At 44.8% G+C, this 23,038-nt stretch overlaps 3 protein-coding genes across 3 annotated transcripts; 2 read left to right on the forward strand and 1 right to left on the reverse strand.

Annotated features, from left to right (window-relative positions):
• The first annotated feature begins 27 nt into the window (after nucleotides 1-27).
• Nucleotides 28-3,753, forward strand: LOC112893670 (regulatory protein viviparous-1). Its single transcript, XM_025961124.1, has 6 exons — nucleotides 28-1,578; nucleotides 1,788-1,880; nucleotides 2,122-2,222; nucleotides 2,846-2,892; nucleotides 2,998-3,074; nucleotides 3,338-3,753. Exons 1-6 carry the CDS (start codon nucleotides 28-30, stop codon nucleotides 3,566-3,568), a joined length of 2,100 nt encoding a protein of 699 aa, XP_025816909.1. The 3' UTR covers nucleotides 3,569-3,753.
• Nucleotides 3,754-6,249: 2,496 nt separating this feature from the next.
• LOC112893671 (ABC transporter B family member 26, chloroplastic) lies at nucleotides 6,250-11,421 on the forward strand. Its single transcript, XM_025961125.1, has 18 exons — nucleotides 6,250-6,890; nucleotides 7,004-7,128; nucleotides 7,690-7,732; nucleotides 7,835-7,879; nucleotides 7,985-8,107; nucleotides 8,195-8,298; nucleotides 8,482-8,536; nucleotides 8,632-8,702; nucleotides 8,816-8,918; nucleotides 9,067-9,277; nucleotides 9,362-9,435; nucleotides 9,642-9,698; nucleotides 9,804-9,878; nucleotides 10,004-10,078; nucleotides 10,166-10,447; nucleotides 10,548-10,612; nucleotides 10,700-10,760; nucleotides 10,897-11,421. The coding sequence occupies exons 1-18, from the start codon at nucleotides 6,492-6,494 to the stop codon at nucleotides 10,975-10,977; spliced, it is 2,049 nt and encodes a 682-aa protein (XP_025816910.1). The 5' UTR covers nucleotides 6,250-6,491; the 3' UTR covers nucleotides 10,978-11,421.
• A 1,085-nt stretch (nucleotides 11,422-12,506) lies between these two features.
• On the reverse strand, nucleotides 12,507-18,157 carry LOC112894652 (dolichyl-diphosphooligosaccharide--protein glycosyltransferase subunit 2). Its single transcript, XM_025962421.1, has 19 exons — nucleotides 17,911-18,157; nucleotides 17,558-17,753; nucleotides 17,388-17,477; nucleotides 17,215-17,271; nucleotides 17,034-17,103; nucleotides 16,728-16,792; nucleotides 16,274-16,328; nucleotides 15,887-16,014; nucleotides 15,691-15,806; nucleotides 15,430-15,499; nucleotides 14,973-15,074; nucleotides 14,778-14,867; nucleotides 14,538-14,686; nucleotides 14,183-14,294; nucleotides 14,027-14,110; nucleotides 13,501-13,581; nucleotides 13,200-13,424; nucleotides 12,983-13,105; nucleotides 12,507-12,904 (listed from the first exon to the last, which is right to left on the reverse strand). The coding sequence occupies exons 1-19, from the start codon at nucleotides 18,063-18,065 to the stop codon at nucleotides 12,788-12,790; spliced, it is 2,085 nt and encodes a 694-aa protein (XP_025818206.1). The 5' UTR covers nucleotides 18,066-18,157; the 3' UTR covers nucleotides 12,507-12,787.
• Between the last annotated feature and the right edge of the window lie 4,881 nt (nucleotides 18,158-23,038).

Raw genomic sequence — 23,038 nt, forward strand, 5'->3', positions numbered from 1 at the left:
CCTCCCTCCGTCGCCGTGTCTATCTGCATGGACGCCTCCGCCGGCTCTTCGCCACCGCACTCCCAAGAGAACCCGCCGGAGCACGGTGGCGACCTGGGGGAGGCCCCGGCGGAGGAGATCGGTGGGGAGGCGGCGGATGACTTCCTATTCGCCGAAGACACGTTCCCGTCCCTCCCGGACTTCCCTTGCCTCTCTTCGCCGTCCAGCTCCACCTTCTCGTCCTCGTCCTCGTCCAACTCCTCGTGCGCCTACACCAACGCGGCAGGAGGAGCTGGCGGCGGCGCTGACGGCGCCGCCGGCGAGCGGTCCGGGCCTGTCTCGGCCGGTGAAGGATTTGATGCGCTCGATGACATCGACCAGCTCCTCGACTTCGCGTCGCTGTCCATGCCGTGGGACTCCGAGCCAACGTTCCCCGAAGTTAGCATGATGCTGGAGGACGCCATGTTCCCGCCGCCGCATCCCGTGGGCGACGGCAGACGCGAAGGTAAAGCCGTGCTGGAAGGGACAGGGGGAGAAGAGGCCTGCATGGATGCGGGGGCGGCGGGGGAGGACCTGCCGCGGTTCTTCATGGAGTGGCTCACGAGCAACCGTGAAAACATCTCGGCCGAGGATCTCCGCAGCATCCGCCTCCGCCGCTCCACCATCGAGGCCGCCGCCGCCCGGCTCGGCGGCGGGCGCCAGGGCACCATGCAGCTACTCAAGCTCATCCTTACCTGGGTGCAGAACCATCACCTCCAGAGGAAGCGCCCTCGCGACGCTTTGGAGGAGGCGGCGGGATTGCACGGCCATGGCCACAGCCAGCTCTCCAGCCCGGGGGCTAACCCCGGATATGAGTTCCCCGCCGGCGGCCAGGACATGGCGGCCGGCGGCGGCACATCCTGGATGCCCTACCAGCAGCCGTTCACGCCACCTGCTTACGGCGGCGACGCCGTCTACCCGGGCGCCGCAGGCCAATACCCTTTCCACCAGAGCTCCAGCACGAGCAGCGTGGTCGTGAACAGCCAGCCGTTCTCCCCGCCGGCGGTAGGCGACATGCACGCCGCGGGCGGTGGGAACATGGCCTGGACGCAGCAGTACGTGCCGTTCCCTGGGGCTTCCACGGGCTCGTACCCCATGCCGCCCGTCGTTCCGCAGCCGTTCTCCCCCGGATTTGGCGGGCAGTACGCCGGCGCCGGCCACCCCATGCCCCCCCAGCTCATGGCAGGCGTGGAGGCCTCCGCGACCAAGGAGGCCCGTAAGAAGCGCATGGCGAGACAGCGGCGCCTGTCCTGCCTGCAGCAGCAGCGCAGCCAGCAGCTGAACCTGGGCCAGATCCAGGTCCCCGTTCTCCAGCATGAGCCGTCCGCTCGGTCGACGAACTCCGCGCCGGTCACGCCGTCAGGCGGTGGCTGGGGGTTCTGGCCGCCGGGCAGCCAGCAGCAGGTCCAGAACCCGCTCTCCAAGTCCAATTCCTCAAGGGCGCCGATGCAGCAGGTACCGCGCTCCCCGGAGGCGGCGGCGCCGCCATCGGCGAAGCCGGCGCCGGGTGCTCGGCAGGATGAGAGCCCCCAGCGCTCGACGGCTTCAGATAAGCGGCAGGTGCATGCATGCAGAGCTTGACACCGCTATCTAGCAGGAGATCTACATCGATCTCTTTCTTCTGTTTGCTCCTGATAGACGCACATCGCTGTCCAGCGATCGGACACGACACGCATGAACCTGTGCCATGCGTTCGCGTACGGATCGATCGATGCGTGTTCCCCCGGAGTTCATGCGTAGATCTGATGAACATGAATTTGGTCATGCAGGGGGCGAAGACGGACAAGAACCTTAGGTACCTGCTGCAGAAGGTTCTGAAGCAGAGCGACGTCGGGAGCCTCGGCCGCATCGTGCTCCCCAAAGTGAGACAGACGACGCCCTTCATGATCTGCATCATATCTACCCCACTTGGGCATACAAATCTTAAATTTCTAGATAGATCCGCAATTGTGCATGCATCCATCCACTTGCAAATTTTTTCTTAAATTAAATAGGCGTTGGATCTATGCTTGCAAACACTCGAATCTGTTCTTCAAACGGTGCTTTGCAGCGGTGATTCGACATTTCTTCTAAAAGTTGTCTCTCTTCTTTGGACGATTTCAGAAGGAGGCGGAGGTTCACCTGCCGGAGCTGAAGACGAGGGATGGCATCTCCATCCCCATGGAGGACATCGGGACATCGCGCGTGTGGAACATGCGGTACAGGTGAGTGTCATTAAGGTTAGGGATTTGCCGTTTTCGGATAGCCAATTGACCATGGATGCTTAAACCCCCCCCCTTTTGGTTATTTTTCTATAAATCGCGTTCTATTCTATTTAATCTTTTACAAAATTAAATTGTGTTTAATTAGATTCCTAATATCTCACTCCTGTTTTTAATTCTCTTCCGTTTTCCTCTTTTTTTGGCTCTTGCTGGCTTTTCAACTCCACCCTGCCCCAACTTGGTCGAGATATGAAGTCCTCGTTTTTGTTGAAATTAAATTGTGTTCTTGGTCACTTGTGGGGGCAGGGAGTAGATAGCACCACTGGGCCAGAAATAGTAAATGACATGAGTACTGAGATCACTGTGCGATGGTCCCTTTTCTTTCCCAATTGGGCAAGTGGGTCATATGAATATACGATGAGAATCTGGGAGCAAATAGTGGCATGCACTGCTGCTCCTCTACGTCCATTTCTGCACGCCATAAACGTGTTTCTTCCAGCTTGCTAACTTGTTCCAATGCAATACTAAAAGTCTAGGTCGTTCTGCATGCTTAGTGGTAGTTCCGGGCAAATGTGTTCTGAAAATGGACTGCTGACAGTGACATGAGCGCCTCCTCATGCATGCAGGTTTTGGCCCAACAACAAGAGTAGAATGTATCTGTTAGAGAACACCGGTGAGTGGAAAACAAAGCATTGCTATGCTTCCCCCCATCATCTGGTCTTGGCATAGCATTACTTAGTTGCTTCTAAACTTTTCTTGTTTTTTTCTGAACTTGCAGGGGAATTTGTTCGTTCCAACGAGCTTCAGGAGGGGGATTTCATAGTGATCTACTCCGATGTCAAGTCGGGCAAATATGTAATGTTCACCCTGTTTATTTAACTTCCTTGCCATGATTGTTTTAGATACATTGTATTCTTCCTATTACAATTAAAGGAAAATCACTCTTCACACATCCTCGTTCAAAGCACAAGTCAACTGCCTGAATAGATACAGCTGTTTTGCATGCCACTGTTCTTATGTGTGGATGGCAATTCTCAATCGAGTGGTAGCATCTTTGACCTTGCCGTGCACTTGGTTTCAGCAGCAGCTAACCTGAACCCTCTTCTGTCTATCAACAGCTGATACGGGGCGTGAAGGTGAGGCCGGCTCAGGAGCAGCAGGGCAACGGTTCCAGCGCGGTAGGCAAGCACAAGCATGGGTATCCAGGTCCAGAGAAAGCTGGCGGTGCTTCTGATGAAGGCGGCGCCGATGGGGCCAGCAAGCCTGACGGCGGCTGCAAGGGGAGGTCCTCGCAAGGTGTGCGGCGGGCTCGCCACCAGGGAGCCGCCTCCATGGCCGTCAGCATCTGAAGGAAGGACAGCAGCCTCGCTCCGCCCTCCACCATTGATCTGAAGTTAGCTAGCTCTCCATACACCTGATGATGACGGTCGTCACCCCGTCGTGTGTGTTAAGCATGTAGTGCGCTAGGTGATGATATTAAATCAAGTAGCCCGCCTGCTGTGACGCTAAACTGTGCATGGTTTGGTTTGTGTTGAACCTCTGTCGTCAAGTAGTGGTCCTGTACATGCATCGTCGACATGCATGCCTGAATTGTCATGTCGTCGTCGTGCCATTCGGCTAACAACAAGACAGCATCAAATGCTAGAACATCTATCGTTTGTGTGCATGCCATGATGGTGTTTGATTGGAACTGCCCTGTATGCTTGGTAAGTGTTTGTTTGCATGGCTCTTGAGCAAGTGCTGATGAGCAGAAACAGGGTGCGTAGCTACATCTGCAAGTATGCATATATGCAAAATAATGAACAACATATTTCGATAGCTACAGACACAGTGGTACTAGTATTATACTATAAGCTTCGCATGGACATATATATGCCACCAAATACTCATTGTGCATATCGTTGTCTGAATTTTTTTTAAAAAAATTAAAAAACCAAAAAAGGGCGCTCCTGGTTGACTACAGATCATGCTGCATCTATCATCAGTGCATCACTCAACCTGGCTGATTCCTGATGCATCCCTAGATTCTTCATCTGGACTAGACATGGGTGGGTGGCCTGGCATGCATGGCCGGGACTTGTTCGTGCGCATGCTTTATTTCCCTGTTTCGTGAGCCCTGTTGCTGCGGCGATGGACCGATCGATCGGTCCCGCGGCGGCGTGGCGCCAGCAGCCAGGCTGTCCGCCGCGCCGAGGCGTCGCCATGTGCGGCGCTGGCGTGGGGAAGAGACACGGCGTGATGGCGCGCTCCGTTCCGCCGGGGGGAGATATGATAAACTAGTAGCGCAGCAGCCACGGCGGCTGGTCGACGGAGCTCTCTCCGGCCGCCATGTGCCGCGCGCTTAGCTTACCCTGGGGGCGGCTGACAAAACCTGGTAGGCGAAGGATTGATGCTGGGAATTCGTGGTGTGCCCTACCCGAATGCATGGTGATCATCGACTCCGCGCGCCCATCGGACGACCACCAGATGTGCGGTGGTTTGTGTGTTCTTTTCCTTGGGTTTCTTTGATTTGTTTATTTGTTTCTCCTCTTTGTTTGAGAAAAATACTATTATTAAATATCTGGAGGCTGGAAAGGGGTGTGATGTGTGTTCGTAAAGGATAAGGCAATGATGTGATCTGTTGGGTGAGCTCGCTCTGGAACCGGTGACGTGTGCTCGCGCCAACAATGAGATGCTCAGATGCACACCAGCTAGAAGAGAGTATAGCAAGGTCCCGTATACATGGGTGTAGCCATTTTTAAGTGTAGCTAGGTTAGTTCTTCTTGGGAAAACAAAGGTATATCCCTCAAAGATAACGTTAGTATATGTACGCTCTTGATCGATATACCCCCATGCATGGACCAGATAAAGAGGTATACATGTAGAGATTGTACTCGTATTCATATACTCCAAGGAAACTATATACGGAGTTGTACTACTCCATGCAAGGTTGTATACGTACTGCAGTGTATGCCAACTAGTCCCACCACTTGGCCAAGCCTGGTTCTTGCCGTCCTGCGTAGAGATCGATCAAGATAGTCACAGATCGCTCAAGAGTCAATGTATATTTCAGTTTTCAGACCGGAAGGGCTGGAGAGCGGCTGAGCGCTGGCAGTATACTTTAATCCTAGCTTGTTTCTCTGCGGACTATCAGGAATTTTTATTGGACCTTCTTCAGCTATGAAAATTTAAAGGTGTTTCATCACCCAGACGGCCGGACGCAATTGAGTCCTGGTCTCTTGGTAAACTGTAACGTACTCTAGTTCTAGCAGCAATTCCCAAATAAACGACAGGTATGCCAAGTCTACGCGTACGTATGCACGTAGCGCACGCATCAGTCTAGATGGCTAGATCCATTTCACGGGAATGAACGTCTGACTAGACTGAATGACAGAGTGCTGTACGCGAGTCTTTGTCTGTTCGTGTCAGATCCTTGTTTCTGGCAAGCAATAGCACGCTGCTTTTTTACATAAGTACGCACGCATAATATTTTTCATTATTTATGGAAATCAACGGCCAATTAATTTTATGGCTAAGTTGGGTAGCGTAAAGAATCAACACAAGATCTCTAAGTTACATGATGACTGGTTAGTGCTCTGTCCATGTATTGCCTTTAATGACTCAAGATCCTGAGTTATTATTGATTTTGTGAAAATGGTCCCATTTCACAAGAACTTCTTTAAAAGGCATTTCACAAGAACTTTGAAGTACTATAGTCATCTCTACATTGCTTCTATGCTGATATATGTATACATGGGCCAAGAAAAAGAACACCCGCAGATTTCAAAGTCCACCACGGCACCAACCACCAGCTCTGGCCCATGGCCCTGTTGGCTTCAACGCCCGCCCGCCAACACGAGGTTCACGAACCACGACCACAGGAGGAGAAGTCTCCCCGTTCCCTCCCCGCGTAACCAAAGCCAATCCAAAAACCCCAGAGAAATTAATCATAGCCATACAATTTCCAAAATCCAGAAAAATTCCGCCGCCACGGAACCCTCCCCCCTCCGCAGCGCAAACACGCTCGTGGAAAATAGAAAAATCACACAAACGTTTAAAAAACACGCAGAAAAAAGACAGAGGAAATCGAGGAAGAAGAGAAAACACCGGGGCAGCAGGAGGAGGTGGAGAAGAGGCGTCGCGGAGGCAGTGCCGCGCACGGCAACCCAACCCAGCTCAACTCCGGCGAGGACGCAACTGCGCGCGTCCCCCCTCCAGCTATTTGAAGTCCCACGACCGGGAATCGGAATCCGGATCGAGCGTCACGCGCGAGGGGGGTTTCGAAACTGCGGAATGCCGCCACCGGCCGCGATGCTGCTGCTCAGCGCGGCACCAGGTTCTCCCTCGCTGTCGCTGGCCCTGGCCCCAAGGCGGGCGCCGCTGCGGGCCCCGCGGCAGCGTAGGCTAGCGCTCCGGCCGGTGAGGATCCGCGCCGCCGCGGCGATCGGGGGCGAGTTCGGTGGCCTCGGCCGGCGCCGCGTGGTCGTGGGGGAGTTCATCGAGCGCCTGCGGAACGTGCTGCCGGGGGGCAGCTGGTGGCGCCTCGAGGACGGCGACGAAGCCGGGGAGGGGGGCGGACGCGCCGAGGGGAGCGGGACCACCGCGCTCTCCGCGCTCAGGCGGATGTGGGGGCTCGTCGCCGCCGACCGCTGGGTCATCTACGCCGGCTTCGCGTCCCTCGTCGGCGCTGCGGTAATGCGAGCAAGCCATGACACATGACACTGCTGCTGCGGTTGACTTTGTCGTTTGTCGAGTTTTTGGTGTCTTTTGATGAGCGTCGTGATGTGCTGTGGTTGTGATTGCAGCTTGCTGAGATAGCTATACCCCATCTCCTCGCGGCGTCCATTTTCTCTGCGCAGAATGGAGGGGCCGTGTTCTACAGAAATGCCAAGCTTCTAGTTGTCCTATGTCTGGTTTCCGGAGTGTTTAGGTTAGTTATCTTTTGTTCAGATTGTGCCCATAGTGTCCATGGTATAAAATGTACACAACTTAGCCGTCTGCTCACATAGTCACATTTGATTACTGACCATAGGCATTATTGCTTATAGCAGTAAAATATAACTTACTGCAGGTTGTATAGTCAGTAGTGTACGATTCAGAAAGCTCCGGTAGTCAGCAATGTTTGGAGGAACACTCTGAAACGTTTCTGTTTTTTATTAGCATAAAGTTTTGATAGATGTGCAATGCAATAGATCATTGGGAAAATTGGACTTGAAGTTATAAGATCACACTTTCCATGTAATCACACGCTCTTGTAAACTAGCCTTGCTTTCTTCTTAAATGAATCAGCACTCAGCAGTGCTCCTGGTTTTGTTCAAAAAAAAAGTTACACAGATCACTATGGAAATGCACATACATAAACAAGTTCGCACACATGGAAACAAGGAACTGTTCATGATAATTCGTACAGAATTGAATTTGATTATTGCCTTCCGTGTTTTTTTTAAGAAACAAATGAGGTTGCTTATGTAGTGGTATCCCTCATTTGCAGTGGTGTACGAAGCTGCTGTTTTGGTGTTGCAAACATGATATTGGTAAAACCATGTTAGATTCCTCATGTCCTGACAAGTTTGTTTGTTCCACACAACACTTCCATATGATCTGTCTCTAACATTCATCATCTGAATTTTTGTCAGGTCAAACGGATGAGAGAAATGCTTTTTGATTCTATTCTTTCTCAGGTAATAAAGAAAGGGAAAAAATATCGAAGCTGGAAGAAAATTGATCTATGCATTTCTTGGCTCGATCATATCATTAGGATTTCAACTGTAACCACTTTGTGCTAGGATATTTCCTTTTTTGACGAAGAAACCGTCGGTGACCTGACAAGTAGGCTTGGTTCTGACTGCCAACAAGTGTCTCGAGTTATAGGAAATGACCTTAACCTGATTTCCCGCAATGTACTTCAGGTGAGAATTTGGTTTGGAGTTCTCCTATTAAACATCGCCCACCCAGTCTTTGAAAATCTCACACATGATTTCCTTAATGTATCTCAGGGTGCAGGTGCATTAATTTATCTGCTAGTCTTATCTTGGCCTCTTGGGTTGTGTACACTGCTTATTTGTGCAACTCTATCAACAATTATGCTAGTTCATGGACGGTACAAATTTGCTTCTTTGACTCAAGTTATCTGTTCATTTGCTCTAGTTTCATTTTACTCCATTCTTTCTGCTGCTAGAGTGGTGTATTTTTGAAAAGGCATGTGAGAGAAATTTATTTGTTGGTTTGCATCTTTGGTGCATATGAGAGAACTTGGCCCATCACATTACTACTTGATTGGTAGGTTTCAGAAAAGAGCAGCAAAGTTCGCACAGGAGTTCACTGCAAGCGCCAATAATGTAAGATTTTGTGATTATGCAAATATGCCATTTGCTAAAGCCAAATCCATTTTCCACCCTACACATTAATTTCCTTTTACGTTAATTTAAATCAGGTTGCTCAAGAGGTGATAACTTTGGTTAGGACAGTGCGGGTGTACGGAACAGAAAAGCAGGAGTTTAAAAGGTAATTTCTATACTCCCCCCCCCCCCCCCCCCCCCGGTCCCCGTCTCCTAAGGTCCATTATTGTTAACAATTTTCTTGTATGATTAATATCTTGTACTGTGAGTCTTTAATAGGTATGCAAAGTGGCTCGATAAGCTATATGATGTAAGTTTTCGGCAGACAGTGGCTTATGGAGGCTGGAGCCTGAGCTTGAACTATCTATACCATTCTACTCAGGTATCTCCGCTGTTCCTGTTGTTCAGAAATCATTAAACATTATAGTAACGTGAAAAAAAAAATAATCTGATGGTGTTAAAGTCTGGGTCTGGTATCGACACTGCCTTACACTACTGATGAAGTACTCTTGCAAATAAGCTTCGCGTAGGTCATCGGAGTGGTGATTGGAGGACTAGCTATCATGTCTGGGAAGTTAACTGCTGAGCAGTTGACAAAATTCACACTCTATGCTGAATGGCTAATTTTGTCCACATGGTGGATTGGAGACAACTGGTCCTCCCTGATGCAATCTGTTGGAGCAAGTGAAAAAGTTTTCCGTTTGATGGATCTCCTGCCTAGCAAACAGCTTAGCTCCAAAGGCAAGAAAAATGCGTTCATGACTGTAAAATTATTTTCTTTGGAAGCATGACTATTAGGTAATGTAAAGCTTTTCATCATCGCAGGACTCAAGTTAGAGAAATTGGAAGGGAGAATTCAGTATGCTGATGTATCATTTTCATATCCATCAAGACCTACGGTATGCTTACACTGAAGTTTTTTATGCGTTCTCTGTTTATGAGTGCTGTTCACGTACTGGTGCTTCTGACCTTAACATTTAATATTGGGGAAAATTTGAAGGGACAAAAAAGAAAGGATAAACTTTAAAGTATGGACATTTTGAATTTTTTTTTGTTGTAACCAAACCATGTGACCCTTAATTTATCAATCTCTTTTTCTCAACAGGTACCAGTTTTGGGAAGATTGAATCTGACGCTGAATCCAAATGAAGTAGTTGCTATCGTATGGACCTACATAACATGGTTTTCTTTTTATAGAAGTGAATTCTCACAAACTGTCCAATTTTTTATGTATTAGTCACTGTGTTTATGTGATGGACCTTGATAGGTTGGTCTCAGTGGAAGTGGCAAGAGTACTATAGTCAATTTACTGCTTCGATTATACGAGCCTACAAATGGGCAAGTAAGCTATTCCAAATTGTGGTCTCAGCTTTTCACACCCAAACAGCTATCCTTTGAGTGTACTAGCACCTTGTTGTTCTTATAGTATAGATATCTCACACTCGAAAGCCTGGTGTGTTGATGCAGATATTAGTTGATGGTGTCCCACTCACTGAACTTGATATCAGATGGTTCCGAGAAAGAATTGGTTTTGTTGGACAGGTTCAGAGTTAATCAAATCATCATACATTGTGCTACCACCTGGAACTTATGGTGTACTAAACAACCATGTATGCTTGGTATATGCAGGAACCACGCTTATTCCGAATGGATATTAGCTCTAATATTAAATATGGTTGCCCAGGAGAAGTCAGTCATGAAGAAGTGGTGTGGGCTGCAAAGCAGGCCTACGCTCACGATTTCATAATGTCTCTGCCCGATGGTTATAACACCGTTGTTGATGATGCTCTTCTTAGTGGTGGTCAAAAACAACGTGTTGCTATTGCCAGGGCCCTTCTGAGGGACCCAGCTATCTTACTACTTGATGAAGCCACTAGTGCGCTCGATGCTGAGAGTGAACATTATGTGAAGGTGAGCACTTCCTGAAGAACTTGAATGTATGCTAACTTCTGCACCAAACAGCGTATTATAATTAATTCATGCTTATGCTATTCTTGATACTTCTTACTAGAGTGTCATCACAAAAGTTAGTCGTGACTCGAGGACTAAAAAATCTGTGGTCATCATAGCACACAGGTAATGTTTACTTGGCACATAAGTGTTTTCTATCTTGATTTTGGGACGCGTCAGATAATTGGGGTATTGGTCTTATTTCCTGTTTAGGCTATCTACAATTCAAACAGCTGATAGAATTATAGTGATGGAAAATGGTAACATTGTGGAGGTATGTTTTCAATATTGCTGTGTCATTACTTCAGACTGCAAACTCTTGGGACTGTTGTGATCTTTTGGAGATAAATGATCCCATGATTATTGGCAGCAACCTACAATATCATATTTTGGTTTGCATGGTATTGCAGGATGGTAAACACAGTGAACTTATTGAGAAGAATGGTCTATATTCAAGACTAGCCAGGCGACAAGATGACGACCTCGAGTAGGCCTGAAATCACAGAAGGTGGTTTACTCCACGCCCTTTTTTTCAGTGGATTGACAGGTAGTGAGAGTCGTCTGTCATTAGTGTATTCTTTACAAGGACTGACCTGGACCGGGGAGCTCGAATAAACTTGCATTATTTTCCTCACGACCAAAAGCGGATTGCCACTAATCAAGCTAAACCATAATGGTTTTCCCCACGAAGAGGAGCAGACAGTAAACATCTAGATCGGCATTACGGAGAGCAGGCTTATAAGAATCCAGTAGTTTGTAAAGAAATCTGTCCACTAAATTTTCGTCGGATCCAGCATGTAACTACAAGTGTATAGGCATATTAATCTGTCTTATTTTACACATGGAGAAAATGCTCCAATTTTGACGATGATACCTCATTTGTGCTCCAATTTCGAGTAATGTGACGCAACATGTATATACGGCCATTCGTTTAATATCGTGCTAGCCTGCATTTCATGACGATTCGTGTCGTTGGTCGGTACTCGGTTGGTCCTGCTGATAGTCCGTCTCCAAAAAGGTGACCAGCTGCCTAGTCGGTTTCTTCGGTTGACCGACCAGATTCTGCAGTCTGCACCGGTGAGCTCCCTGTCGCTCACTACAACATCCTGCCGTGTGTCGTGGAATAGCTGGTTGTTGCATATCGCGCCACCGTGCGAATGTGTCATGGCTCTGATCGATAAGAATTTTATGCTCGGATGCACCCTGTGTTGCCATGTAATCTAACTAAGTTAGCGAAGCACTACTATATGAGTATATGATAATTTGCTTACGTTAACTCATATGTACTGTTATAATTCTCGACCAACACATAGCCAGCATTATGCTGTTGAGTAAAATCCGGTAAATCATTTGCAGTTTTTTTTTAATAACAGTCATTTTAGGGCGAGAACTAATATTGTCGCCCTCCGCAAAGATGCATCTACTACCTCCATATAAAATTGTAAAGCTTGTTTCATTTTGTTAAGATTTTGATAAAAAAAATTACTCAAATTAATACGTAATTTTTGTGGTACAATTTGATGTTATTAGATTTGTATTACAAAATACATGTGATTATGGCTTTGTATCACATAAATAACAAATTAATAGAGTAATCATATTGGTAAAGACTTGTCCTCGTGATATTGAAATGCACATGGTATTTACAAGTTCCAAACTTTATAATCCTTGACCAATGATTAATCTAACATAATGTAAATTTTATTATAGGAAAATCAAAAGAATTGGGTTGATATTGAAAGTACTTTCCTATAATCATGATTTTGTTGGTACAAACATTATGGTGTAGGAGAAAACTAGTTTGGGTTGGAGAAGTAATATACTCAAATATAATCGTGCCATCAGACGCCTCACAGTTGACCTACACGTCAGAATGAAGCAGTGTTTTTCAGGAGTCGAGTCATCAGCGCACCAAAACCTTTTCAAGGTTTTAGACTCTGTTTACTAGTGCATCGATATGTGAATCCACCGCAGATCCAACCAAACGGCAGAGACGAAAACTTAAAGAGGACAACGTGTACTGCATCTGGAAGGGCGAATTATCATATTAATTCTATGATTAAACATCCAATCTATTGAGTCATCAGTGCATCATCATACATGAAGGTGAGGTCCTACTCTTCTACTAGTATCAGGATTCTTAAAATCCAACTGAAATAAACCAAGTCTTCCCTCAAAACTCAAGTTGCTCAAGAAAATCTTGGGAGCGGTCAGAGCACCAAGCAAATACACTGAGAACCCAAGGACTCCAATTGCCACCTCAAAAATTGATGATCGGGAAACTTCTGATTGCATTGTTCACTATGCAGTCTTCTGTTTTGTCGACGCTGAGGAAAGGTAGGACAGGGTCCTATGGCCCACAAACACAAGGAAGATGCCGAGGAAGCCAAGGTACTTCAGAGTTGTGAAAAGATCCAACTGCCCAGAATGGAAGTGACCATCAGCGCATGTTCTCACAAGTGAAATGGTATTGTTCAACACAAGGAATATGCAAACCTTGAGCCAGAAGAGAACATAGAGCAGCAGGACTGCTCCTATTCCTGCATGGAAAAGCGATGCAAATGCAGCCGGTCCTGGCAAAGACGGGAAGTTCTTCAAGTTCACTCCAAGATGCATGAGCTACAAGAGAATGCCATCAATCGGTTGTGTTAGATACACTTTGATTCAAAAGCAAATGTATGGAACGCGTTAATCGCATGACTTTTTTACCCACCCCAATCAAGAATCCGATAAAAGGCAGAAGTGTGAGACCCGTGAATGCAAGCGAGAGTTCCTTGGGTGGCCTCTTCTCTGGTGAACGGAATATGTGGGAAATCTCCGCCTTTGGCCCAAATTTTGAGAATGGGTCAACAGCTTGTGCAGGAGGGCGTGGGGCTTTTTCTGGGGCTTCTGGCAGGTCCAACTCCAAGTGGCCAAGAGGTCGCAGAAATGAATTTTCCTGAGCACACAAAAAAAATCAGCAATTCAAAGAAATTGGGACTGTAGGAGTAGGACAAAATTATAAAGTTACATACCATTGCAGCATCACCAACTGCAAGCTCAAGGTCGTATCTTCCAGAAAGGTAGTAAAATTTCTCCACCAAACCTAGGAAGTCCTACAAGAAGCCGAAAAGGCATATAAGGAATCTTGTCGCAGCATCAATGTAGAATCTTTGATCCCTTCAAAAAATGTTAAGGACATGAAGAAGCATTCAAGCAAATGATGCTACATACCAACTCCATTTAACAAAATCTATTTTCATAAAAAATGCGAGTGGATGATGTTTTCATTTAAATGTCAGTTTCAGTTGCCACCTACATACCAACAGTTCTGCTTCATAAAAGCATGACTTGACACGAAACATGAAAATAATTGAAAACAAGCTACACTGGCTAACTTACTATCTTTCAGGATGAACAGGTGAGTTGGTATGTGCAACTTTTGACACTAAGTGTTCGACCTAAACAACCACATTGCTACAAGCAATAAAGAGCGATCGTGCAGAACACTAACAAAGCAAATTCCATGGGAAGAGGAGGGGGGAGGGGGGGATACTCAACTAGAACAATTTTGAACTGCCTTGCAGAACCTGGCACCACAAATAAGTGTTCAACATTGCTTTCATGCTTCAACTTCAAGAACACCTGAAGACATTTGCTAAATCGTGTCAGGAAAAGAATAGGCATCAAGGACGTCATATAAAAAAGAGCAGTAACCTGGTGAGGTTTAAATGTGTGCCCAAGCGGTGTAGCTAGCTGGAAAGATAAGCGCAACTTCTGCAGATGGTTTGCAGAGAGAGATACTTTTGTATCTTTCAGAAGATCTAACCTGAAATAAAGCAATTTGAAAATGAAAAATACATACAATAAGTTGTTCTATATAATAAAATACAGAACTTCCAAATCTTTCGTATAGCTATGACAAGATCGACCATTACAACACTGCATGGATAAATGATATAAACATTACAGAAATTGCCAATTCATTAAGACGAACAAAATGTCTTCAAAGTTTTTAGGCAACTCATTTTGAATGAAATGGCATGAACTCAAATCACTTTTAAAAGCTTACTTTTGGACTGACTCCACAGTTCCAGCGTCATTGTCAGAAATTCCAATTTCTGCCTTGTCAACTTTGATCAGTCCTGTGATAAATACATTCTCGGTGTTTCTCCCTCCAGTAGCATAAACACTTTCATGCTCTGGTTCCTGAAGTGAAATCTGGAGTACAGAAAGTCACGACAGTTAGAAAGAATGCCAACTACTAGCACATCAACAATATGCAAACTAATAGAGTGAAAGTATGAGGTACCTCAAAAACTAGAGAGTATTTCCCAACATCTATTTTCAACGGAGCAATGTCCAAGTAATGAACATTGTTGTCAAGGTCAAATTGAAGTTCCTGAGACAAAAAGGAGAATGATGTTAAGAAATTGGATCTGCAACACAAACATTAACTATACTGACAAGAAAGTTGCCTAAGCTTGCCGCTAAGTAAGCTATATACCTTGTTCTCACTGGTGATGACTTTAGAATCAGAACCCAGCACCTGTACAAGATTCACTTTGAGCGGAGGTGCAGCAGATCCGAAAACTGTTGTGACTTCAACCTGAAAAGAATAGCCAATAACGAAACAAAATTAGAGCTAACTAACATATAGTGACACACAACAAACTCAAAAGCAATGAGTACTGCATCAAGATACTGTAAAATTTTACTGACTGCATACTAATTCTAACTATGGGAAAATTGCTCAGTAACACCAGGAAGTATGGAAATCAGAAAATAACATCTAATGTCAGTGGATTATGGCCCCACGCCCCATATGTCATCCTCACATTTGATGTTTTTCTTATAGTTTCCACACTTTCTTGGTTTTATTGAGCTACTTTTCTCTCTTAGCAATAGCTAATATAGTAGAATTTCAGCTACAAATACCGCATAGGATGGCATGCCATAATCACCTTAAGCTGATCTTTTGAAGTCAATGAAAATACTTTGGAAGGAAGTGACAGTATCAAAGGAATGAAGACCCTGTAAATTGCAGAAAATAGATGAGCAATAAAAAAACCTTAATGGCGAGACCAAAAAAAAAATGTTGAATAACCAGCATGCAAGGGGAAATTCTCTATAATAGCAAATAGAAGTGAAACAGATATATGTATCACTAGCAATGGAGTGAAAAGATATCCATATTCCTCCAGCAATAAAGAAGGAAGGCTTGCCTATTGTTCTCCAGGAATGACAATGACTCAATCTGATTAAAACAGTCCTTTGCGCTACCAGGGAGCCCTATACCAAGAAAGAACTTTCCCAAGCCAAGTACTTTCTCACCAGGGATCTGTAGATTTGAATAGTTACATGAGAAAGGTGCTTGCACATAAATTTACTGAACAAGTGCCAAAAGTTTAAGATACTCACATTCAATTTCCCAGAAGCAACAGTTGCAAAAGAGGTAACACCCCGTACTACTGAAGCAGAAGTCATTATAGGGCCCTTGTATTCAGTAGCATCAACATGCTTCTCATCAAAGTAGAAGGTCCCATCATCTAAGCATAGATACCATGAGAAATAAGTATATCGAGAAACCATACAATATTCAGGTGAAATAAGTTCACTAGTCTAAAACCTCCCCTCCCAACCCCCACCCAAAAAGAAAGGAAAGAAAATTTCCTGTGGTCTTATTAATGATCACATAAATCTGTAATTCAGTGTCCTAGACTCATGGGGTACTCTAGCCAAGCTCAAAAGTTTACAAAAAGAGAAATCATTGTTATCTGTAATTCTGAGGTTAAGTAGACAACATACCATAACTCTTGATAGTGTCAAACAGCTTCACGATGTCATTTTTGACCACTCCTATCTGATGGAATTAAAATCAAGATTATCAATCAGTAAAGTGTCAAATACACACCAATGATAGTGTTAGAAACAAATGCACAGCTAAAATAGATATAATTCCTAAGAGTGGGATATGTGAGAGCTATTCATCAACAAATTCTAAAAATAAAAAGAAAAACAGAGCATCCTACACAGCATGCACCTAAATATCCTGGGATGATCGAAAGAGCAAAAGCACATTGTACACAAAGAATGCAGGGATGCTCCTCTTTTAACAGGGTTATAAATGATGTCGGATTCATCATATCTAAGATACTGAAATGAATGGGGATCGTGTTGTGTATTTGAGAAAGATAAGCTGGAGGCATCAACAACATGGTGGGCAAGGTGTAAATTATTAGCCAAGCAAAGAGTAACACACCATGGATGGATCAACCTCAGCATCTGCTAGAGCAACAACACCCGCCAAAGCTTCTAGTGCAATACCTGTGACAGTACATTGTTATGAAAATCAGTGGCTATGCATTACTTTTGCATGCGGCTACATATTAATGCCTTTTTCATATTTTATAAAAGTCCCTTTTGTTGGTGGCCTATGTTTGAGTGTCGTCTCTATCCTACCCCAACTTGCTTGAGACTAAAAGGCTTTGTTGTTGCTGTATTGCCAATTCACAGGTAGTGATCCATTTTATTCCAGTTCAACAAGAACAAGAACAAGAACAATTACCAGCAGCAAATGTGCTAGATTCAGCACTGTCAGTGTCATAACGCCATCTCCCATCGCTTTGGCTAAGTGCCTACAGGAACAACAATAAAATATCAGATAATGCTGATTTGAAGAGGAATATGTTTGTACATCGCCATAACTAAATAACAAAAAATGCATTGATGTTTTCAAATGTGGTCACCTTAATGGCGTGAAATGTGCTTTCTGCATCAGATAGAACAATTTTGTGTCCTTGTTCCTGCACAAAGAAAAGGAAAAACAACAAAATTGATCAAGTACCACATAAAATTCAGACAAGTACCTAAAACTAGTCATGAGCAACAAACAAGTATAAACATAAAATACAGTAGTAACCTTGATGCTAAGCAGACCTCCCACGGTATAGTAGAACTCCAGCAGGGAGTTGGTGTCCTTAATCACTGCCTTGAGCCTCGCGATGACACCCTACCAATGGAAAAACTCAAAACATCATGAAGCATGACAATACAAGTATCAACACCGAGATCTCTAAAGCTAACACCCACATCATACACGCCGGCATCAACACTGCATCCGAGAACACCGCTGATCCGGGCCGCGTGGAACAGATCTTTCGCAGCAGACGAAGCGGGGGAGGCCAACTTCTCCGCGGCAAACTTGCACGCCTTCCCAGTCACACTCTTGTACTTCTCCAACCCGAGTATCTGGAACGTCCTCACCGCCTCATACGTCCTCTCCAAACTGCACGGTGCACATAGACCAAAACCACCAGGTAAACGCAAATAAGCGCGAGAATTCCAACCAGGCAGATCGATCTGCACCCAGCTGGAACGGCTACTGCGTCCGGGTTGCTGAGATCGGGAAGACGAAGGTACTAGCGAGTGGTTAGTGCACTTACTCGCCGAAGGATCCGTCGGCGGAGGGGGCGAAGAGCTCGGCGGCCGCGGATCTGTGCGCGTCGGAGACTGGGCGGACGGCGGAGGAGATGGGAGCGAAGGCCGCGGCGAGGAGGAGGACTAGGAGGGCCGCCGGGGCTGGGCGCCTCCCGGCCATGGCGATGGCAATTGCCGTCGCCGAGAGAGAGATGAGTAGGGTTTAGGAGACTGGGCGTGTGGGAGTGGCCAGATCTGAAGGTTGAAGGAGGGGGGCGACTAGAAATATTTCGCCAGATCGGCCTGGCCTGCCGTCCCCGAGTCTCGACGTCTGCGCTCCGTCCGGAGGAGAGCTGTCAGTGCTTTGAGATCGGTGGAGCTTGTTCAAGGTTTCAGATTTTCAGCATAATCCCATAAGATTTTTTTTTCTATTCTATGTGTGTGTTCCAAATAGGCCTGGGGCCTTAGATTCCAAATGGATTCTGAAGTAATTTTTCGAAAAAGAAAACTAGCCGCATTTGGCTTTGAAAACGGGAATTTGGAAATAATTCTTATAATACATTCGGAGAAGCATATGCAATGACTGGTGAGGCAAGTGAAAGATATGCGCATTACGTAGGTCCTCACTTCTTCCTTCGCACCCATCTATCGTCCTTAAAGAGATTAAGATTATTAATTGTTCTAAGAGATCAAATCAAGTTAGCTCATCCCTTAGCTAATAATGCTTGCTCGAAGGTGTTGATATAGAGTATTTCACATCTGCTTGATGCAGAATGTAACCTTGTTTTCGAGCTAATAAATCTGGAAAATATCGAGGAAGAAATGTTAATGCCTCATCTACGTCGACATGATCCTCCTGGGAAACTTTTAGGTCTCAAGAGGGTAGAAATTCAAACAAAATTCAAAGAAACACAGTCTATTCCTCGATAATAACTAGAAAACCAACGTCGCTCCATCTTGGAGGTAGCGAGCCAGATAATTGTTAGAATTCAACTTGTAAAAGTATATGTTTTTCATGAAATTCAATAATTTGCCTTACTTCCCAATATTAATTCCTCTTTCACTTATCCGAAACGAGCACATGAGGGGCTGGCTTGGGAGCAGAAATTGGAGCGAGGGAAGGAGTTCATATCATAAAGTTGAAAACTTCTACGTAACATGTAGAATTAAATGTGTATTTTTTATCAGATATTCCTTATTTTTCTTTGTATAGGTGAACCTCATCCTTTTCAGTCCATTCATTAGATTTGAGTGACAATAATTCTCAGGTAGTGTTATGAGGAAGTGCCTACATGCAAGTTATCCGGTGCAAGTGCAATGTTAACTGCCTAACCTAAAGGGAGCATTACAATGTTTCAGAAGTAACTCTTAACTGTGCTTTCTGGTCGATGCATTGCTTCATTGTCTACACGTTTTGGTAGCGATAAGAAATGGCTGTCAAGGCAAATAAGTGTGGAGATGAAAACTTTGTTCTATAATCTAAAATGACTCGTAGTCATAGACTTAGCATGGCTAGCTCCTGGTAAAAAAGATTAATGAAATACTTCATTCCAAAATTTTGTTCCATATTCCAAAATGATGATGTACAATGCCGTGAAATAACATGCCAAGTTCAGGGACCCAATTGGCACAACTTTAGAAATAACCATAATAACCTCATTGCAGACTAACAGTTATTTCCGTGTGTAACTTGTGAAATATGATAATGATAATGAATCTCTTTTCTATTGTTCTCCTAGGTTGACGCCTACTATATTGGGGAGAACTGCATGATATAGTATGGATCTGTTCACAAAACAAAAGGGGAAAATATAAATTATATAAAGTGATTGAAAGGATCCCAAGATGTCTAGACGCCGGGGGGGGTTGAATAGACTAATCTGGAACTTAAAGCACTTTGAATACTGTCAGCAACACAGATATCTAGATACTCCGGATATATGTCCGGATACTCTGGACTTTGTATCTGGAGTTTCCGGAGATAATATCCGGACTGTCCGGATATGAAACAATATACACAAAATGAGATATTGATGCTGTAATTTGGATCGAATAAATTTAGAAGAGCTAGTGGTACCTTTGGAGTGTTTCTTACCAGTTGTCTTTGCTTTAGAGACTTGTATAATAATAGATCGACCTCAAACCCTAGAAAGTTAGTCTCACAACAAGGAGCACAAGGGAGAGACAGAATTTATTTTCCGAAATTCACTCCCAAAGGAGCTACGTCTCCGTTGAGAAAGGATTCAAGAGACGGTGCTCAAGAACCTCTATGCTCCTCTCCCAAAGGTGAGACCAACGCTCAAATCTAAGATCACTTACTATAAATTCCTCCGAAAGGAATAACGATTACAAACTTCCCGTGATGCTCACAACTTGCTTGAGCATTCACAAGCGACGCCTAGCCATCTAGGAGCTTGAAGCTCAAGACTAACAAACTTGAATCCATCTGCTAGATAAGGATGATGTGCTCAAAAGATGAAATGAAATTTCACTAGCACAAATCTTTGCTCTTGCAACAATCTCACTTGAATTCCCAAAGAAAATCACTCAAAAATAAAGAAAAGGACAACGAGAGAGTTCTTCTTTAGCTTGTGGGCGTTCCTGGTCAAAATGAGCAAGAGAGAGGTCTGAGTAAGGGGGTACGGGGGTATTTATACCCCCTTTCATAGAAAACTAGCCGTTGGCGAAAGGTTACCCGGATACTCCGGGTATTTATTCGGATACTCCGGACACTAAGGTCCGGAGAATCCGGACTCAGAGCAATTTACGATGAGGAACAATTACCCGGAAACTCCGGGTATATGTCGGATACTCCAGACGTCTATGTCCGGACATGGACCCGGACACTCCGGGTTTAGCAGGAAATTTCACAAGAAGGCTGTTTATAGTGGTAGGTTTGATTCTCATAATTTTTATAGATTCTCTTAAGCACAACTACCACGTCAACACTTGTAGATCAAAGTCCCTCTCGATAGTACGGTGTTCCTATACTCAATTTCAAAATAAAATCTACTCTTCAAGTAAATTTGAAACACTATTTTTCATTTTCCTTTTTAGGGATCATGTTTCGTAATACGCTTTGCTTAATCACCCTTAGCGCCTGCACACATGCTTAATAACACGATTAAATATACATGTGCTTTGTCATCTACCACCAAAACCCACTAAGGGTCTAGATATCTTTCGGTGATGACACAAGATAAGCCAGTGACAGAAAGAATGTTGTATTATTGTCCGAGAAAATTATGAATCTTGCAGCATACCTTCTTAACCTTACTGGTTGGAGTGGAACCTAGTCAAGAATAATGATATAGACTGATAGTGTATGTGTATGTAAATTTAATAGCAGTCTATTGGCATCAACATTTTTTTATTAGCAGCACTGCTATGAAGTTGACATAATTATGAATGCATTCATGGATGACTATGGATAATAAAAGAAATAAAGCAATTTTCCCATGTTTAGAGCACAGTAGCTCGTCGCCTTACAGCAGTGGTGGCAGTGGGTGCACTTGGGCATGTAACAGATCACCCGGAGATTGATCCTTCGATGATGGGTTTGACTTCTATCCACATCTTTTAAATCTCTTTCATGATGTTAACATCAGCTCGACTTAATGGAATGGTGATTCTGGGTGGCCATTGCAGCATTTCAGTAATCAATGGTGACACCGTACAAATCTTAATAGCCGGGCTTGTACTCCCAGATCATGCATATCCTACTTAATCTAATAACAGTGTCTAATTTTTTGGCTGCAGCTTCACCACCTGTAACTGAGTCCATCCACTATAATATCATTATTCAAGGGTGACAGAAAAAAAGGAGCAGTGCATTTCAATATATATGCCCAGTTGCCCACCTATATTCATGCATTTAAGAGGAGTGCAAAATTCAGATTATAATACTTGGAAAGCTTTTATCAGTACAGCGGACATGCACTTAGGCTCTGTTCGTTTCCTGCTCTCTAAATTTTAGACCCATCACATCAAAGAGAATCTTATCATTTAGAAGTATTAAATAAAATCTAATTACAAAACTTTTTGCACAGATGGGTGCTAATTCGCGAGACAAATTTAATGAGCCTAATTAATCCATAATTTGCCACAGTGATGCTACAGTAATCATCCGCTAATCATGGATTAATATACCTCATTAGATTCGTCTCGCGAATTAACCCTAGGGTTCTGCAATTAGTTTTATAATTAGACTTTATTTAATACTTATAAATGACAAGATTCTCTTTTATGTGACCCCTCTAAACTTTAGGCCCTAGGAAACGAACACACCCTTAGTCAATGTTTTTACTATGAAAAACAGAAATTTATCATAATATCACTCTCCTACAACTCTTATCATACAAAAGGATCAGTGCTCACATTACAGAACCAAGCTGAATGCTTAAACCAAACTAAATCGTAGTGACTTAACATGACTGTAATTTTTGTTTTGTTAATAAACTGGTCAGAAAACAAGATCAACGTTTGAAAAAAAAGCAAAGAGTACTAGGTTACAACACTAAATCCATTTTTTTGATAGATTTGAAGCCATGACATGCTTACCATTTTCAATTTCTCATGGAGCTTATATGTTGCCTTCATCAGCCACAGCTATGAGTGTGGTGCTCCACGGTTGTGCATTTCATCATATACATATAGGTCATGGGCATCTCAGCTTTGCATAAGCTGTGCGAGAAAGATGGTTGGGGGGTCAAAACGTTGGAAAACAATTGGCTGCACCGCTGTAGACCTGCAGTGGTTGGAGATGGAGATTTCTTTTGACGGAGAAGAGGAGCAGCATACCCAATGGAGACGAGGAGGAGCAGGAGGAAGTGGAAGTCGATCCGCCGTAAGGAACCGCTCAACCCGCTAGGACCAGCGCAGCCAATGCTGGAACCCCATCTTGCGCCCAGAATCGTCGGCATCAGGGCTGCCAACGGTGAGGTTCTTGGCGTCGGGCCCTTCGATGAACGGCCGGCGTCGCCGTCCTGTCGCCGCCCGTCGTTGAGGCGTCACCGCGTGGGATATGCTCGCCACGGCGCCACTGGCGGCGGGCCCTTCGATGAACGGCCGGCGACGGCGTCCTGGCGCCACCGCGTGGGCTATGCTCGCCACGGTGCCACTGCTTGGTGCTCAGGTCCTCTCGGCCTGGGGACG

Source organism: Panicum hallii, chromosome 5, assembly GCF_002211085.1.
Source record: "Panicum hallii strain FIL2 chromosome 5, PHallii_v3.1, whole genome shotgun sequence".
NCBI classification, from domain to species: Eukaryota; Viridiplantae; Streptophyta; class Magnoliopsida; order Poales; family Poaceae; genus Panicum; species Panicum hallii.

Excerpts from the sequence above, each read along its gene's own strand:
- LOC112893670 (XM_025961124.1), top strand. The coding sequence starts at position 28 with ATGGACGCCTCCGCCGGCTCTTCGCCACCGCACTCCCAAGAGAACCCG. Across the intron at positions 2,223-2,845 it reads GTGTGGAACATGCGGTACAG|GTTTTGGCCCAACAACAAGA; the intron begins GTGAGTGTCATT and ends TCATGCATGCAG. Across the intron at positions 2,893-2,997 it reads GTATCTGTTAGAGAACACCG|GGGAATTTGTTCGTTCCAAC; the intron begins GTGAGTGGAAAA and ends CTGAACTTGCAG.
- LOC112893671 (XM_025961125.1), top strand. The coding sequence starts at position 6,492 with ATGCCGCCACCGGCCGCGATGCTGCTGCTCAGCGCGGCACCAGGTTCT. Across the intron at positions 7,733-7,834 it reads GTGTTGCAAACATGATATTG|GTCAAACGGATGAGAGAAAT; the intron begins GTAAAACCATGT and ends AATTTTTGTCAG. Across the intron at positions 10,448-10,547 it reads AGAGTGAACATTATGTGAAG|AGTGTCATCACAAAAGTTAG; the intron begins GTGAGCACTTCC and ends ACTTCTTACTAG.
- LOC112894652 (XM_025962421.1), bottom strand. The coding sequence starts at position 18,065 with ATGGCCGGGAGGCGCCCAGCCCCGGCGGCCCTCCTAGTCCTCCTCCTC. Across the intron at positions 17,104-17,214 it reads GCACATTTCACGCCATTAAG|GCACTTAGCCAAAGCGATGG; the intron begins GTGACCACATTT and ends TTGTTCCTGTAG. Across the intron at positions 16,793-17,033 it reads ATCTAGCACATTTGCTGCTG|GTATTGCACTAGAAGCTTTG; the intron begins GTAATTGTTCTT and ends GTACTGTCACAG.